The following is a 19,666-nucleotide window of genomic DNA, read 5'->3' as shown; positions in this document are numbered from 1 at the left end:
TGCCGCCCCAGCCCTGGGTCACTGGTAACTCGCTCCCAGGGTGGGTCATTCAGCAGGAATTTTGGATGTGCACAAAACACAGACAGGATTGGTTCCCATATGGTTACAGAGCTGTAGTAAAGTGGAACAATTTTCAGCTTGTGTGACTGGAGGATATCTGGATGCATATTATAAGACTGTCCTCCATAAATGAGGAAAAGTTGAGGTGTCTTTATTATTCTTTTGTTCCACTCTTTCTTTCTATGGGGAATTTGCCAATGCAATATCACTGTCTTCCTTTTAAACAAACAAAAAGGCAATGGCTGTTGAAAATAGCAATTCCAGTCCTAATAAGCATTTCTTGCTCAATTTTATCCTACCTTTTCTACAGCAAGTTACAGTGGATCAGTATATTTGATTTGGGAGAAATGAAGTAACAGCTGGCCAAACTGAGCTTGAGCACTCCTGAATTTTGAGGTGTTCAAATCTGGAAGGCAGGTGCTGGGGGGGGGGGCTGTGGCTCCTTGGGGGAGCATGGCAGCAACGTGTCTGGAGCTGCATGGAGCCAGACACGCTGGTCTGAGTGGCACGGTAAGGGGGCTGGGGGTTGGAGAAGGGTAGGGGGTTCCGGGGGGCAGTCAAGGGACAGGGAGCAGGGGGGGTTGGATGGGGAGGAGGTTCAGGGGGGCAGTCAGGGGACAGGCAGCAGTTGGACAGGCATGGGAGTCTCAGGGGTTCATCAGGGGACAGGTGGAGGTGAGGTTCTGAGGGGAAGTTGGGGGGGATCTCAGTCTTGGAGAAGATCCTCCCTCTGCTCGCCCTCAGCAGCGATATATCTTCCATAATGAACACAGCCTATGGAAAATGTGGGGACAGTAATGATTATAAGACCCCCCCCATACAGTTCTGGCTCTCCCCAAGAGCCACATGCCCAGTGTACAGTATGGTCCTGGAACACTAATTTTCCCTGCTGTTACTCACCATTTTGAGGGTCTTATGGCTCATGTGTGCTTGCCTGGGGTCAGCCAGTTAGTGATAGGTATGTGAATAGTGGCTGTGTTTTAAATCACTGAATCAGTGGTCTGTGTGTTGCAAACAATGCTGCTTCTTTAAAATGAGCATTTTGGCTTCACGGATTATGACCTTGGGAGCCCAGCCTCCCTCTTCGTTATCACCAGCTGAATGGCTGAGCAGAATTAGAAAGCAGCCACAAAGAACTAAGGAGGACTTTCTGCTTGATGTCATGACACACTCCACAGCCAAAAAACAAGAACTGAAGGAGTGGTGGGACAGCGAGAAGAGGGACCGAAAGAAGAACACAGTGTGCCAGAATGAAGCCACGGAGCGGCTCTTAAACGTTATGTAGCACCAAGTGGTCATGCTGTAGGCACTACTAGCACTGCAAACCGAGCAGCTCCGTGCCTACCCTCCCCTGCAGCCGCTGTTGAAAACTCTTTCCCATGCGCCCCGCAGACACCGCCAACACTCTTATCAACCTCCTGGCTCCAGTCTGTACCTGCTGCATTCCATTCCTCCCCTGTCACAGTCCAGCATTGCGGACTCCCAGTACCCACTGCACTCAACACCCATCCCTCTGCAGTTTAGCCCTGCTGAAGTACAGTACCTGCTGCACTGTACTCCAAAGGAGAAGGCTGGATAAGGTACCTGGAGATACACGAATCTTTAACTGTCCCAGGACCCCACCTCCTCCTGAGACCCTCCATTCCCCCTTCCCCCATACCCCTCAGTGCTGATGTGCTTTTTTGTTTGTCTCTCTCCTCCGGTTGTTGTTTTTTAATAAAAGAATTGTTTTGGTTTGAAAGCAATCTTTATTCCATTAATTGAAAGCAAAAAGAGCCCTGCAAAGCAACAGCCTATTTTCTTAAATCTTAAAAGTGCATTGTCTGCACCAATAACAATCACTGCACTCCCAAGCATAGCAACAAATATTAGCGGCTTTCAACTTCAAATTGCTGCCTCAAGGCATCCCTGATCCTCATGGCCCCACACAGCACCCCTCTAATAGCCCTGGTCTCTGGCTGTTCAAATTCAGCCTCCAGGCGCTGAGCCTCAGTGGTCCAGCCCTGAATGAAGCTTTCACCCTTCCCTTCACAAATATTACGGGGAGTACAGCATGCAGCTATAAGCATAGGAATATTATAATCAGCCAGGTCCAGCCTCCCATATAGACAGCACCAGAGGACTTTTAAACAGCCAAAAGCACACTCAACAGTCATTCTGCACTTGCTCAGACAGTTGTTGAACCGCTCCTTGCTGCTGTCAAGGAGCCCCGTGTATGGTTTCATAAGCCACGGCATTAAGGGGTAGGCAGGGACTCCCACAATCACAGTGGGCATTTCGACTTCCTCTATGGTAATCTTCTGGTCTGGGACAAAAGTCCCTGCTTGCAGCTTCCTGAACAAGCCAGTGTTCAAAAAGATGTGTGCATCATGCACCTTTCCAGACCAGCCTACGTTAATGTCTGTGAAACGCCCTTGGTGATCCAAAAGCGCCTGGAGAACCATTGAGAAATACCCCTTCCAGTTAATGTGATAGGTGGTCTGGTGCCAGAATTGGAATATGCGTGCCATCTATTGCCCCTTCGCAGTTAGGGAAGCCCATTTGTGCAAAGTCATCCACAATGTCACAGATGTTGCCCAGAGTCATGGTCTTTTGGAGCAGGATGCAATTAATGGCCCTGCACACTTGTCAACACAAGTCCAACAGTCGACTTTTCCACTCTGAACTGGTTAGCGACTGTTCGGTAGCAGTCTGGAGTAGCCAGCTTCCACAGTGCAATCGCCACGAGCTTCTCCAATGTCAGGGAAGCTCTCATTCTCATGTTCTTGCACCACATAGCTGGGGCAAGCTCATCACACAGTCGCAGGAATGTGGCTTATTTCCCAAGCCCAAAAGCAGTATTCCACTGTGGTCAGCACCTCCGTGAATGCCACAAGCAATCTTGTCTCATTGATCTCACCATGCGTAGTAGCTATGTCGAATTGCTCTTGCCTTTTGTAATTTAAGGAATAACTCCACTGCCATTTGTGACATATTGGTGAGAGCGAGCAGCATATTGGTCAACAGTGCAGGATCCATTACTGCAGACTGAAGAGGCAGAGCAGAGCGTGCAGTACACAAATCATTGAAAGATGGCAACAAATGTGGACGGTAGCACAGGGATTGCTGGGATCCAAAGCAATGCATCACGGGCTATTGGGACAGGTCCCAAGATGCCCCGTGACCCTCTCCACCTTCCCACAACTCTTAGCGGCAGAAGAAGAAGAGATGCTCTGTGGAATAGCTGCCCAGAGTGCACTGCTCCAAATATTGCTGCAAGTGTGAACACGCTACTAAGCAGGCAGCGGACAGTGTGAACACACAACCGCGGTTTCCCTTCAGCACTTTGAGTGGCGCTCTAACTGCTGGCACTAACTCTACCAGCGCAGACATACCCTGAGATTAGAGATGTGATCTCCCTCCCTTTACTACCCCCCAAAAAAATCAGAAGTATAATTTAGATTGACATTTTTCTCTCTTTAAAGTCTTTTTAGTAGACATAAGCAGTATATGCAAATTGCTTAGCTTACATGTATACTTTCCATCACAAATTGTATTTTGCCCAGCAAATCACATTTATATGTTCCAGAAACCATTCTTACATTCTAAGCACTTTTTTCCTAGAGGACAACTGATTCATATTGTCAAACAGTGGCAAACAGAGTAAGATCATTTAAAAAGACGTTTGCTTTTAGTTAAAAAAAGCTTTTAAAATAATCACAATACTTAAGGTTAAAATTAGTAAAGTATTTAATAAGCACAATGATAAACATGTTATGTTAGAACATTATGATTCTGAAAAACAGACATTCAACATCATTCTAGCTTCTCCTCACCGTGCACTGGAGAGGAACTGCAACATAATATACAGAACGTACTCTTCTGTAATTCCTAATATTTAGGCATAAATACGCATGTTGGTTTTAGTAATTAAAAAAAAAAACAACAAGAAGGCACTACTTTTTTAAATTTAACATAAACCAGGAAAGATAGCAGAAATTATGCTCCCACAGGGTCAATTACTTCATTGCTTTACTTCTCACTTTGCTTCCAAACATCTTTGCTCTAACGCACACTATAGAATTTCAAGGGCATTTCCAGATGTGTTAGAATGCCAACTCAACATATTCTCAAAGTACTATGGCTGGATTACAGAAAAAAGACAAAAGCAGCTGATCAGCAAACCAGTGGGCAACAGAGAGCAAAGCAGAGCCACTGGGCATTGGGCAAGGAGGAGGGGCTGGCCCTAAGATGCAGCAGCTCCCAGGGCAGCTGGAGGAGGCTGGAGGGTTTACGGCTGTTCCCACTCCGAGCCACCGCATCCCATGATCCATGGCTGCGGGGCACCCTGGAGTACTGGCCCCGCTGCAACCCCCAGGATTTGGGACTCGTGGTAGGTTATTGGGACCATCAAGGTAACGGCCAGGCCCATACAGAGCCTCTGCCTGGCACTGGCAGCCCCCGAGCCCCTTCCTTGTTCCTGGGCAGGGGGTGCCTGTGAGGCATGCCAGGGTGCTGGGTAGGTGACTGAGGCATGGCTGCTAGGTGACCAACTCAGGGCACTCAGCAGGATGCTGAGGCGGAAGGTATCAGCAGGGGCTGGTTATGGCCCCTTCTCCCTCTCGCTGGCCCTGGTCCCTGCTGAGGCAAGGGGCCATGTACACCCCCAGGGACCACTCTCCCTAATGGACCTGTGTTAACAGTGGGCTGTAGTGCTTATTGCAGCTGCACAGGTGGACCTCAAGGAAAAAAAAGTTTGGGAACCCCTGAGCTACAGTACTCTCAGGGGAGAAAATAGTGTTTAAGTGTAATTACTTTTTTTTTTTTTTTAATAACTAGATCTCTTCTATAAGAGATTGTTGCTAGAAACAAAGTATCTGGTCTGTACAACCAGACAGAGCCAGGGACTGCACATATCTCTGACAACTTCCGAGAGATCAGATTTTTGAAACTGACCAATCAGAAACCATGAACTTACAGAGCAGGATGAACTAAGCAATGAATAATTTATTTGCCAATATCCAATATCTAGATGCAGATTGGACCTGCAGTTCCAGAGGCAATTAATACAAAAACAGACAGGTCCAGTCACAGAATGTGTGCACCAGATTGGCTAGAATGTCTACTTCTGCTGGTGATAGTTTTAAGAGGAGTTCACAGAGCCAATGTGAAACTTCCATTACTCTATTTACCTTGTCTCTATCAGTCCTGGATAAAGCAAAAGACATAGTCTCGACATACAGTGCTCCGCTGGTGAGGTCACGCTCTCATCCCACTTTGGAGATTCAAAAGTTCCTGGAAACCTAAGAGGCAGTATGCCCCCATTCCCAGATCCTACTCCCATTCCTGTAACTCCTTCCCATCCAATATCCAAACTGACTGTGCCCTCAAATCCATCCTGCACTCACTCCCCTTCCCTTTGACCTTCCTTCCAAACATAAAAGATTTCTCTTCCTCAACCTCCCACTGTAGCCTATTCCAACCTTATTCCTGACCCCATCTCAATATGTATTACAATCACTGCCTCTCAGAAAATCCTGTATTTCACTTGATCAGGAACGTGAATGGGGTTTGGTTATGCCCCTATTCCTACTGCTGCCTCCTGAATACACATAGCAGCCAATGGAAGGTTAAGCTGGCTACACAGCAACATGAACTTTCTTGCTTAGCTACACCTGAACAATTTTTATATCTGCACAGTTCTGGAGTTGCAGCCTCACAATCTAGCATCCAGACTACACTCACAACCTTCCTCTTGAAGCACTCAAGCCCTTAAAGCCACTACCTTTGAAATTCCTCAAGATAGCCATCTTCCACTTTTGCCTCTAAATTGCCCCTAGTTGTTTTTGCCCATACAAACTTTTGAAATGAGGAAGGATCTGAAGAGAGCTAGACAGCCACATGATGCTCCAACCAGGATGTCTGAGAGAGAATTGCCACAATGGTCCAGTTCTCCTGGCTCAGGACTCTTAGAAGGTACTAGGAACCAGACAACCACTATGGGGAACCAACAAGCGCCACAGAGACCTTCTGTCACTAAGAAGCAGACACACAGGAATTGTTTCTGGGGCACACCACTACTACAAGGAACTCTCAGTTGTCAAGGGAATTACTGCAGAAGATTGTTGGTGCCCTATCCCCCAGAGAGACGCATTTAAAACTTGAAGAATCTATTGTCAGCTCTGTCCTCAAATAATCATCTCTTGAGGCAAGCAAACTTGCTAATCACCACACAGTCTCTGCTGGAGAAGAGATAATTGAGAAGTCTGTAGCAAGTAACTCATGAGTAGAAGGAAAACCTCAATACTCCATATACAAAACAACTTGGCATGTTATGGAGACTGCACTTGCTCTCCATTGTCAAAGATGTCCTCTTGGAAATGGACAAAGATCAAACACATGCAGATTCTATTAAATCCATCAAATACATTTGATATCATTGACATATCTGCAGACCCTGGCAGGAAAAGACTTACTGTATTTGCATTGAAGTTAATATTTTCCCCCCAAGAAGGTCCAAATAGCAGTGTTGACAATTTGTCATCATCCCAACAGCTCCTTTGCACAGGCTGCTACTTCGTCAGCCCTCTTATTTGGTGTGTGGATAGAAGAGAAGAGAGACTTTGGGATGCAGTTCAACAGTATGCCGATGATACTCAGTTCTGCATCTCTTTCCAGGCAGTGCAATTTCAAGTTCACAAGACCCAGACTATCAATTTCCCAATATTCAGTTAAGACTAAAGTTTGAAGGTCCTGCTAGATGTAGCAGGAATTTCTGTGATCAAAAAATATCTCCTTATTTAAATTTGAGTGAAAGGTTGGATGTGACCTACCTTCCATAATCAATGTTAGAAGGCTAAGGGAAGCAACCATAGAAGATTGCAGAAGTTCATCAGCTACTTAGAGAGCTTCTTAGCTTTTTGTTACACAATTTCTCTGCTTGGAGGTTCTGGTGCATTCCTCAGTTACATCTAGATATTCAGATAGCAAGCAGATAAAGCACTCTTAATCCTCTAGGCCAGGAGTGGCCAACCTGTAGCTCCTTGTATAGGAACTGACTTCAGGGCTAGTTACAGGCACCAACTTCCCAATGTGCCAGGGGGTGCTCACTGCTCAACCCCTGGCTCTGCCACAGGCCCTGTCCTCACTCCACCCCTTTCCACCCCCTGCAGTGCCCTTGCTCCTCCCCCACACCCCCCCAGAGCCTCTTGCATGCCATGAAACAGCTGATTGGGAGGTGCGGGGAGGGTGGGGGGGCCTGATCGGCAGAACTGCCAGTGAGCGGGAGGCGCTGGAGGGGCAGGGGAGAGCTGATGTGGGGCTGCTGACATATTACTGTGGCTCTTTGGCAATGTACATTGGTAAATTCTGGCTCCTTCTCAGGTTCAGGTTGGCCACTCCTGCCCTAGGCCCCTTCTTCCCCAAGATGCATCTTCCTTCAAGTTTCACTGGATCTCTCACCAGTTATCCAAGCCTCTACCATCTCCAGAATGGATTACTTTCAATCTGGGACTACACTTCAAGCCGAGCTGAACACTTTATCTGAAACAGCATATTCTTTGTGTCTACTTAAAGGTACTTCTCTCAGGCAACATATTGTACTTGTGCTTCAGAGCTAAACTATTTTCTAAATAGTTTCCAGGTGCCACTCGAGATGTTGGTTTATATTTATAAAGCCCCTTGTGGTTTGAATCCTGTGCATTTTATAGACTACCTCTCTCTCCTTGTGTGGTAGCCATTTAACATTTGCTATTACCTAGAATACTGAAGTCAACAATCCCTAGACATTTTTGTTCAAGGGCTGGGAAGTTTTCATAGTGGAAAAAACCATTCACGATATCATTTATTCCCTGTTTTGGTCCAACAGTCAGAAAGCCTGCTGACCATTAGAGCACAAAGTAAGGCCGACCTATTTACTCAGTTTTTCTGAGGAGAGAGAGCTGAGTGGAGAAGTCTACGTTTTTGTTTGTTAGGTAGGATATTAATGACAATACTACATCAATCTGAATTTTTTATTCCATATATTAAAGACTGAACTGTTCATGTGCCCAGGTTTTAGCACAGATGCATTACTTATAAGTCTAGATAAATACTTACATTTACACTGAAATGAACAGATGGGAAAACTCTAGGTACACAAAAGGTAGCTTAAGCATTAGTAGCTCTTTTTTAGATGTGATAAATAAGGCACCTATACGTTTAAAGATTCTGTTGTGGCTTTAAGAACCAGAGTTTCACTTTGAGGCACTGACCTATGGAGATTCAAGCATTAAGAAATGCACCAGTGGCCCAGAGGGAGAAGTGGCACCTACACTTCATTTTGACATGTGGGTGATTCAGATTCAATTCACCAGGCAGGGCAGAACTGAGATAGTGACACCTTCACACCATTTTTTAAATATCTTTCATTATTGGTAGTACAAACACTGCACTGGTCCTTGAGTGTAAGGACTGAATTTATGCCTTCCAAGGCCAACCATTACCTGACCTTATGTGATCTGCCCTGGACCTAGTTTCTATCCTTTTCAGCCCAAGGATAAAACATTTTTAAAAGGTTAAGGGTCCACACTCAGTAGACCCTTCTCTGCCCTATTTCACTTCCTTTCCACTACTCTGGTGATGCAAAGGAAGCAGAAATCATGCATGTCAACAGCAGGGATTTCCCAGGGATGAGGCACAGGTCTAGGTGTCAGGAAATACACCACTGACCAATACCACAGGGCCTTAGAGTAGGAAAAGCAGTAATTTCACAAACAAAGCTACATATGCAAAAACATGGCATTGATCTATAGCTATACAGTTTACAAGGAACACTATCAACTTGAGATACAGTCCATTTTTAAAACAGTTAGAAGTAGCTTCAGATATTATAATCAGACACTTTAGAAATGTATGGTTTTACAATCAAATTTTCCTTCTCTTTTGTTTAAGAGGTTATCATAGAATCATAGACGACTGGGGCTGGAAGAGACCTCAGGAGGTTATCTCCCTATTGCAGTGTGAAAAGCTCAGGTTTTCTATTATCTGTATAAATCAAACTGAAAAAAGAAAAAGTGATTTCTCTATTTGTTACAGTAGCCTTAGGTACTACTTAGAATAATAGCAGGTAAAAATTTAGATTAGAGTGTGATGCAAGTTGGTGTCCTTTTGAATACTGAAGGAATTTGCTACTACATAGGTACAAACTTGCACTCTGAAATATTTGAATATCTCATTCAATTTCCTTCCCCGTCCCCCGAATTTAGCAAAGCATGTGCTGCTCATTATTTACATGCCAAATTTCATTTTTCATAATTTGAGTTAGACTTCACTTAAAAAAAAAAAAGTGTTAATTCTCAAAGAGAGGAAGTGTGTTTGCACACATTGCCTCCCACCTCGATGCCCTCAAAGAGAAAACAAGTAAAATTTCAACCTAAAAGTGAATGGTTTGGAAACTATAAAAGAGATGAGGAAAAAAAGAAAGGAGGAGACAATAATGGAAAGTGTTTTTGCAATTTTAACTGTATCTACAACCACTATAATACTGAAGATTACATTCATTTTATAGTTTCACGATCACAACACTAAAACTTGATCCTGATCAATAGGCATAAAAGCCTCATTCCATCAATTTAAAACATGCAGGTAGACTGCTGGGTCTGCACAGGGATGTCTACATTGGAGCTGGAAGCAAATCTACAAGCCCAGATAGACAGACTTCCGTTAGCATGCAAAAAACAGCTGTGCAGACATTGCGGCAGGAGTGAAGGCTCAGGCTAGCCAATCAAGCTTCAGCCCTCCCTACCCCAACTCCAAGCTCAGGTGGCTAGTGCAAGCCTTCACCAGTGCTGCGACATCCATGCAACTATTTTAGAGTGCTAGTGTGAGCCCCACAAACTAAGTCTGTCTTTCCAGGCTGGAAGACTAACTCCCAGCTGCAGTGTAGACATATGCCATAGAGCCCCACTGAAGTCAACAAGGATCTATGTGGCTCCAGCCAGCCATTAAATGTTGTAAATTGCAAGATCTACACCAAAGTCTTTATTATTATTTCCCATTACACCCACAATACTGTGCAGGTGTTTTCTTTTGGGTGTGTTTTTATTTTATTATAAAGGCTTTAGTGTTGCTGTTTTTCTTTTACTACCTAAGGAAACATACACACTATCCAGCTTATATGCAGTTCTACAACAAACATTTGAGGCACATATAATGGGAGCTTGGCACTCATGTTTTTCCTTACTGAAGTTATTCCCTCCTAAGTTTTATTATGAATAAGGGCTAGAGCCCTGACCATGTTATGGAGGCATTTGAAATAAGGAAACTAATACCATGGTATTCCTTTAATTCTTAATAAATATTATGAAGACTGCATAATCATGCTGGTGATTGGATCCATCCAATAAAACATTTGGCTTTAAATACAATAATGGGAGAACAGACCCTTTTAGAACTAACAAAACAGTAGTACAGACAATTAAAATCCTTAAATCACTAAGGCAGCTAAGACAATTTTCACCTGCTTTCTTGTTTAACTTTGTTATTTCAGATATCTGAGAAGTCTTAATGAATTACATAAAACATGGATAATTTAGTTAAGACTCTGAATGCTTTTTAACATTGTACTGATCAATGTTTTTGAACTTTTCATACCCGGCTCAAATGCCCCAATCAGGACTGGCGGCTCATTCTGCTTGGCACCATAAAAAGCACAAAGATATGGCCCCTGCTTCAAAAAAGCTTACAATCTAATATTTTAAGTGACAGACAAGGAGAGGAAAAGATAAAAACTGTATTTGCTTGTAATATAAAAATGTGCAATTTTAAAATTAATAGACAAAATAAGTGCCAGTTACCTCCATCTGCCCATCAACTACACAATTACATGATTTCTTAAAAGTGTCGTGGCAGAAAGAAAAACTTCAGTGCACAGAAACAATGAAATCTAGTCTCCCAACAAATCAGATTTACTTGCCTTATTAGTATTAACGGCAATTAACCATGTAAAGCAACTGTGCATCAGTGGGAGAACATATGCCTAGATTTTCATGCTCTTAAACTCTAGTTATTATTTTAAAGTAAAGAGGTAGCAGGACACAAATAATTGGAGGTCTGTTCAATATAATACAGATAGTTTTATTCTGATTTTTTTTCTAGACAGATATGCAAGCAGAGGAACTACTTTTGACCATCACACTTGCAAATTTAAGGGTTTGCTTTCATAACGCACCTTCTTATCATAGAATCTCAGGGTTGGAAGGGACCTCAGGAGGTCATCTAGTCCAACCCCCTGCTCAAAGCAGGACCAAACCCAACTAAATCATCCCAGCCAGGGCTTTGTCAAGCCTGACCTTAAAAACCTCTAAGGAAGGATACTACAGCTGTGTCCGAATACTTGGTTAAGACAAAGTTCCCATTTACAGAATGGACCTTAACTGTGTTCCATAACATGGCCAGAGCTTTAGCCTAGTTATGAAACCGTGTTAAGGTCTAGTCCACACTACAATACTACAAATTGGAACAATACTGTAACCAGGTCACAGATCAGCTGTGTTGGAATTGTAGCACAGACAGGCCCTTTGTTAGTTGAAAACTGAGGTGGGGGTTGGGGGGATGACAGATTGAGGAGTTTGGTCTCAGAGGTGGTCAATTTAACTACAGAATAGATATAAAATGGTCAAGACCAGTGCCAGCTTTCCAAAACTGCCGTAGCACACATATTTTACTCTTGACCTGGAGGGCTCACTTCTAGTGGCTGAAATGATAGTTTACTCCCTGACAATTCAATACTTTGCCTCTGCTGAGGGTACCAATAAAGCTGCCAATCAGAGCCAAACGTGATCCTTCTTTTTAAAAGCACCCATAAAGGTACATGAATTTGATCTGATTACTGTCTAATTTCCTCCAAAAAAATTTTTTTTTCCCAAAGAGTTACATATAACTTAGTTGTGTGCTTAAAAAATAAAACAAAAAACCACACTTTTGTTCTGGTAACAGAAGGATTATCTTAATCCTTCAATTTCATCTTGCAAAATTTGGAGCATAAGAAGGAGAGAAAATTCTCTGATTAAAAACCATTTTTGGACAGAACTGCGGTATGAAATTTAATCTCAGACTTATAGGGACACTATCAACTTTCACAAACACACTAACTCTTACGGACAATACTTTTTAAAACTATTCCTGTTTCAACACCCAACACTGCTGTAAAATATTAGAGAATAAATGTTCTTTTTGTTTCCTTGGTGAACTTTGCAAGACATTTAGTATACAGTTAATCGGTTTCCCCTAATTGTGTGGGTCTTTTACACAATACAAGTGGGGACAAGGTGACAACTTTGGAAAGTGGTTGTAAAACCACAAAAATGGCCAGGGATACTTAGGTGCAGATGTAATACCTGAAGCTAGTTTAACTTTTTTTTTAAAAACTGTATTTCAAACTGATGGTGTCCAATTAACATGGAATTATAATAGAAAGTTCAACAAATATGCTCAATAACATCGCTACTAAGCAATTTTGTAGTATTATTTAATAAACAAAGCACCTACCACTCTGGCTGCTCTTTCCTGAGATTCACACTTCCTGCAAAACCAAGGTCCAGTAGGTACTTGAACAATTCCATAGCAAGCTGTTTCAGACAAGATAAAATATTTTAGCAATTATAATACAGTACTACAATACAGTAATACTTTGTCTGTTATAACTTTTCATCAGCAGAGCTTGAAGCATTTTACAGAAGGGGTAAGTCTACTTCTGTGTGTAAAACATGTTATGCTCGACACACTGTCAGAACTACCTCTCAAGCTAGTGGTCAAGTACAAGCTACTTGACCTTTAAGTTAATCAAAACAATTATTTTGCATAAAGTAAAACAAACTACAGCATACCTTACATTGTGGAAAAAATGAAAAACTGTTCAACTATAATAGATGTTTTACATATTTAATTTAGGATAAAAAGACAGCTTTACAATAACAAACATCTGTCATTTGTAGTAAGTTTTAATATTTTTAAGAGAAAAGGTAATCATGCTAAAATAGAACATAGTTGGGGAAAAACTGTCACAAAAACCCAACATTTTAATTTCAATAAGATGACTTTTCCTGCACTCAAGTATTGCAGCAAGCATAAGGTATTCTGAAGACTAAATGTAGAAATAATATTTTGTCTGAAAAGGCAAGTGGAGCTACAAATATGACTAATCTGAACTGAAGAATATCAAAACTGGATTTAAAGCCACAATACATTCTAAGGCCCCAATCCCTGAAACATTATACTTATAAATTACTTGCACACATAAGTAGTCCAACCAAGTTCAGCGTAAACTCTTGGGGAAAAGACCATTACAGTCCTGAATCTGAAAGACCTGCACATGTGGATCCCTATGCCCATATGCAGGGTTTACTGCATTCAGAGGGGCTCCATGTAGGTATAAAGGTCTGCCTGTCCAGATCACCTTACAGAATTGGGGTCTTTGTGTGTGTATGGTGTATAACAAAAGAGGGTCCTATAATAGGACCTGTTTATAGTTCAGATTTTAAATATGCAGAACAGTAAACTTAAAGTAATGGTTCTCATAGCACCATTAATTGTGTCCTCTTGGAACCTCAAGTACAGATGTGTGTATTTTGTATACTTTCATACATGCAACAAAGTCAAATTATGTTTTCCACAGGAACAATAATTTTGCATTTGACTTTCTACATTTAAGATCTCCAAGGCTGCATGAACCCAGTGTTTTGCATTTTGCTTTAAATGCCAGATTTTTTAAAATTCTAAATATGCAGTAAAGTAAAAAGTAGTGATTAAAAAGTCACCTGACAAGTTAACTGCAAACAACAAAGGGGAGGAGTGGAGGAGGAATTAACAACCAGTAAAGTACTCTAAACACCTTGAGCATTACATTTTAACTTAGATGGGAAAAACAGTACATGCAATATAAAACATTGTCTTCTGATATACAAAACATGAAATTATCATCCCTCAAAACAAAACAAAACAAAATTCAACCACTCTATTGCATAAGTCTATCCATATTCAGGTAATGATGAATCAGTTATCAAATTGTCACCTGCACTATTCAAGTATTAAAAACTAAAACATACTGGTCATCCCTTTCTTGATTTGTATATGCTAAAGTTCTGTAATATAGCCATAATAAAGAGAAAACATTTTGCTTTATTGTCCTACCGTAAACTAATATTGGCAAAGACAAGCACAGAGAGATACTCCCCCAAATAAAGAAATTCAGCATTGTGACTTGTTTGCATAGTCAAACAAATATACACTACAATGTTTGAAGTTTCAAAATATCATCAGAAGCAGTACAGCAAATCTGACAACCTTCCTGTTGAAGCCCTGTCTCAGTATGTACAATTGGAAACTGGCAATGGACAGTGCAGAGGCACATAGCATATAGTATAAGGAAGTGAATGATAGGGACAATTCAGGGACAGGGCTTGGCAAGTCAGGTCCAGATCCATCACAGTTAGGCAGAGTCTAAAGTGGCATATCTTACATTTCAAATTAGCAAAGATATATTTGCATCTGGATCTTGAACATCACTTCTGTGCATTAACAAATTAAAAGATTGTTTATTGTTCAATACATGACTTCCTTATGCTTATACCTTTGTTACTGCTAGACAAAGTTTCTTCAAGATTGTTAGGAGCACTTATCTTCTTAGAGGATTAAATCATTGGTAAGTTTTAAAGAAGCTTTTTTTGAACTAGACAAGAAAAACAGGTATCTGAGAAGTCTGATAAAAAAAAAAGTATGCTTGGATTTCACAGATAGCCAAATAATTTTAAATCAAACTTCCCAAAAAAGGAGATGTTTAATTCATAGACTAATAAGTAGTATGAAAATATTCAGCCCCAAAAGGGTATTTGGACAGTTATAAGCACCTTTGAAAAAAGTCTGTTATAATGGAAGTGCCTCCTCCTCTACCAGTTCCACAACGTCAACTGTCAAGATGTGCACCATTTTTATTAACATACACTCAAAATATACTACACCTGTAATACAATAGATCTAAGTCAGTAATTCTTCCTTTTCTGCAACCACCACAATAGTGTTTGACCTCAAAAACTTCCTTCCATGTTTGGATTTGAATAACCATGGCTGCAATACAGTTATATCCAACTTCAGAGTCCCTGTCTACATTAGGGGCATTTTCCAAAACTTTTCCCATATTGCTAACACTAGTTTAGCTCCACAGGCAATAGAGATGTTGAGAATCAACATAGAAGGGCTACTACCACCTTTTTAAACACTATCATATGATCCCACTCGGAGGACCATACTTAAGAACCTAAGACTCCCAAGGTTACCAACACTTATGAAGGTGAACTGGTGTTAGCAAAGGTAGGATACATATTTTTTTTTAATTTATTCAGTTTGGCATAAGTGACTGCCTTCTCCTTCTGAAAACAAATACTATTTATGTTCTGGTCATTCTTTTCTTATTCTAAACCACATCAAAACAAAAACTCAAAATCCTGATCTAAGCATGACTGGGATACCTTTCAACATCAATTTCACTCTGAAGACAGGGCAACCCTGAATCAAAAACAGACTCATTACATAAGCTGCTTTTCAGCCACCATTCACCTCATGACACCAAGTGCTCTACAAGGTGCAATTTCATTCCTTTGCAGTTCTATCTGGCTTGCCCCAGCTTTCATTTTACGAACTGGGAAATAAGTTTCACAAATACAAGGTATATCTAACCCAATGTAACAAATAATTTCAGATATTCAGACTAATGATCTGGATATAAGACTCCAGCTTCTCCACTGTTCTGACTTGTTGAACATATTAAAAAAACATCAGAGGAAAGAGTTGTTTATTTTAGTTGCAGTCAGCCTGCTACTGGTGGAAAGAGAAACTACTAACTGCCATTAGTTCCTTATTTCTGACCTTCATTTAGAAATTATGATCATTTTGTTCCTTTTCTAGTCGGGTGAAAATAACACAATCCAGTCTCTCTCCCTCGTCACAAAGAAAAGGCAATGCAATGACAGCAGCAAAGTAATCACACATATAAACTGTGCGCTATGGCCTCTGAGCTGGACATCAACCAATCTCTTTCTCCACTAATCCAAGCAAATCCAACTCCAGTGAGTAATACCAGCCCCTCTGCCATCAAAACCACCAAAACAGGAAGTCTCCACATCTACCAGATACTATGAGCCAAATGACATTCAGGGAAGGAGCAACAAGAGGGTGAGGCAATATATTTTATTGGACCAACTTCTGTTGTTGAGAGACAAGCATCTGAGCTTACACAGAGAAGCTCTTCTTCAAGGAAAGGAGCTCTGTGTAAGCTTGCAAGCTTGCCTCTTTCTCCAAGAGAAGGTGGTCCACTAAAAGATATTACTTCACCCCTTTTATCTCTCTAATATCCCGGAACCAACAGAGCTACAACACCACTGCAAACTTTCAGGGAAAGAAGCAAGCAGAGGAGGCAATCGTAACAGTCGAGTCTCCCTTTGCAGACGCCTCCCAGCCTCTCCTGTCCGGGTTTCCCTCAGACAGGTGTCTAATTTGGGGGAGAAAAGAAACGGGGATGGTCTCTGGGGCGGGCCAGGGCAGCTGATGTGGCAGGGGCACGTATTCGGGGAACAGGAGGGAGCCGTTCTGGAAGGAAGAGGTGCAGGTTGTGTTAGGCGGGGATGGATGTGCCGTGAGAGCAGCGGGGGGAGGGCTGGTTTCAGGAAGAAATGGTAAAAGAAGCTGTGGGAAACCGGGGTTGAGAGGGAGGCAGGCAGGAGGGAGGGAGGTTTGGGAGGCTGTTGAGGGGAGGGCAGGGCAGGGCAGGAAGGGGTGCAGGGCACAGGGTGTGCGGCAGGGGAGGGTCTCAGGTGGGCGAAAGGTAGCCGGAGGCAGGAGACTATCTACAGGCCGGGCCCGGGCACTCACTCACCTTGATGCACTGCGACACTGCAGCCGTGCCCGTCGCAGTAAACCAGCGGGTTCTCGGCCCAGCCCCTCTCGTCGGAGCACACGCAGCAGCCGCCGATCATCTCCTTCATGCTATTGGAGAACTCGCCCTCCAGTGACACAGGCAGCAGCAGGGGTTCGCTGGAGACCATCTAAGGGTTAAAAACACCGTCAACACCGCACACTGCAGCGCCCCTGCCTCTCTCCCTCCCCCGGCCGGGGCTCCCCCTCAGGCACTCAGCCGCCGCCGCCGCCGCCACGGCAGTGATTTGGGACGCATGTCCGCGGGCCGAGTCTCTCCTCGCCCCCACCCGGGCTGTATCAGTGAGTCAGTCAGGAACGCACACAGAGGCAGCACACTGAGGAGGACAGCAGTCTGCAGGCAGCCCAGCAAGGCCCGCGCGCAGGCGCGCTGTAGCTCCCTGTGGAGAAGGCCTGGGTCCGGGCTACCTCGCGGTGCCTCATGGGCCGCCAGGAGAACGTGAGCAACGGCGGAGTTCTGACCCTCCAACGGTTCTAACCAATACCCAGACAGAGCGTGCGCGAGGCAGAGGCTGACTCAGAGAAGGGAGGGCCGCCCCCATCGCCTGCGCGTGTGTGAGAGGGAGGGAGCGAGCGCGCGGGCGCGAGCGAACCGGAAGACTCCAGCGTCAATGGCACCTGATGTGCGAGCTGCCCGGGCTAGGCTGCGTGGGGGCGCTGCTCCAGCACAGAGAGCGGCAGCTCGGGCCTGCCTGGGGCCCTGAGGGACACCCTCCCCCGCCAGGGCAGCCAGCCCCTCACCGTTGGAGCAAGGGCCCAACACACCACCGCCTGCCACGCCTGAGTCGGGTGTTATCTGTGCAATGACCTGTGTGTAGCCGCAGGCCAGCCTCCTTGCAGGCACGTGGGGTTTTTCAGACCTGCCTATAAAGGCTCATACTGGTGGGGCTGTGGCTCACCGGAGCCGTTTTACCTGCCCCTTGCTGTGACTGCTGCACTAATACATTGCCGCTCCACGTCCAACCCCCCAAATCTTGTTACTATCTTGTTGCTGTCCTCAGTTATGACTGCAGGAGTCATTCCTACTGCCACTGTAGTGTACCCGTCCCACCCCCATCCACACACTCTGTGCTCTCTTGTTTCTTCCCCTCTTAGTGTGACTAATGAACTAATACATGATAATACAAATAATAAATTATCGTTATTAATCCTGATCGTTCGCTCCCCAAAAAACTTCTCTAATGTGGCTGCACCCTAGGTTGACAGTTAGTGCCACATTGTGAAAGTGATGTTGAATAGAAGCTGTGACAGGCACCAGACACTACAGGCCCTACACAAAAACAGTTCTTGAGCAGAACTCTTCTCTAAATTTACTTAAAGGTAGTTTATTCTTTGCCAGATTTGTTTTGTTTTTAATGTAAATTCATTTGCTGTCTTTCTCAAAAAGCAGAGAGAAACTGTGGGGGAGGGGTGGTTGAGGTGGTCAGCAGAGAGGAAAATCTCAGGCTTTTCAATTCTCCATTGTAAGCAGGTATGGCTGTAGCAGAAGGAACTAATTGTGGTGGTTGAGAATGTAGAGAGATTAAACACAGCCTTGCAAAATTCTGCTCCCTCACTTGCCCTAGGGCCAGTAATAATTTTCTTTCTTTTTTTCCCAGTAAAATATCACTGATTTATTTTCATTATCATGCTAAAGGGCAGGCAAGAAGAATTTGTACATTGGCCTGGTAAATTTTCATGATGATTTTGTAAGGCTGCCTTAGTAACATTTTGGAGTTTATTTAAATAAATATTATTGAATTATATGTATTGTTCAAAGTGTTGTTACCTGTACCCAGAAATTGTGGAGTTGGATGCATTTTATAAATTGCTAAATAAATAATAAAACCTCTGCACATATGCATGGTTTGTGAAGAGCTGCTGTGTGGAAGGGGAGGAGGGATGTGCACAACTCTAGCCCCTTGGGATATCTTGAGTATGCAATGCAGTTTGTGTGCAGGATATCTTAGGTCAGGCTCTTTCTCTCCTACAAAGTTTTAAATGAAATTATTTAGATAGAGGAGGAAGAACTGGGGGGAGGGGAAAAGGAGTGGTGAAGGTCATTTCCTACATAGATAGGCCCTAGCTAAACATTTTGATTAACATAACAGGACTATTTAAATCTGTAATCTTCTGACAATTCCTTCAAATGCATATATAGTAATATATAGAGATTAGAATTTTGTTCTTAAAAAGAGGATGCCATAAAATATTGGGAATTTAATATAGTTTAGCTTGTGTAAAATCACCCAGTATCTTCCCTTCAAACCAAAAGAACTATAACAACAGTTAGAATAAAAGTTAGAATGTAGAACTGATTACATGACATATTGGCAAGACAATTTTGATTGCTTTTTGGGCTGGTAAAATAATCTGAAAATTGCAGGTGCACACCAGCTACTTTGTTTGAGAATAAAGGAATTAATATCCTGAAGTTCTAAAAACCCACAAATTATTTGAAGCTGAGAGATACAGTGTCCCAGGCCCTCTTCATTCCTGTCAGGACAATGACATCTAATTTAAACCGCATCCCCAATTATTTTGTTAAACCTGACAAGAATAAAATAATGGTATAAAAGCAAAATTTTCTTAATGTCCCTGATTGGTAATATTAGAAAATAAATATCTATGTCTTTTTATGATAATATAGTGAACATACTATGGTTTTGGGAATTAACATATC

The 19,666-nt window shown here is 42.8% G+C and overlaps 1 protein-coding gene across 4 annotated transcripts in view; it reads right to left on the bottom strand.

The window, feature by feature from the left end:
• Window positions 1–17,471, bottom strand: part of MLLT10 (MLLT10 histone lysine methyltransferase DOT1L cofactor) — a 239,406-nt gene extending 221,935 nt beyond the window's left edge. For 2 of the 4 annotated variants that reach the window (XM_045005043.1, XM_045005044.1), the window contains exons 1-3: window positions 17,308–17,466; window positions 16,946–17,114; window positions 12,568–12,647 (exon numbers count right to left, since the gene is read on the bottom strand). In XM_045005043.1, coding sequence (XP_044860978.1) covers window positions 12,568–12,647; window positions 16,946–17,114; window positions 17,308–17,427 — 369 coding nt within the window. In that variant the 5' untranslated portion in view covers window positions 17,428–17,466. Of the gene's footprint in view, window positions 1–12,567; window positions 12,648–16,945; window positions 17,115–17,307 lie in introns of those variants that run through there. The other 2 variants (XM_045005045.1, XM_045005047.1) reach the window with 2 other exon arrangements.
• Window positions 17,472–19,666: the final 2,195 nt, after the last annotated feature.

The sequence above is a fragment of the Mauremys mutica genome, chromosome 2 (genome assembly GCF_020497125.1).
Source record: "Mauremys mutica isolate MM-2020 ecotype Southern chromosome 2, ASM2049712v1, whole genome shotgun sequence".
Lineage (NCBI taxonomy): Eukaryota > Metazoa > Chordata > Testudines > Geoemydidae > Mauremys > Mauremys mutica.
Note: the sequence above shows the minus strand (reverse complement) of the source record. Positions and strands in the feature narration are given on the sequence as shown.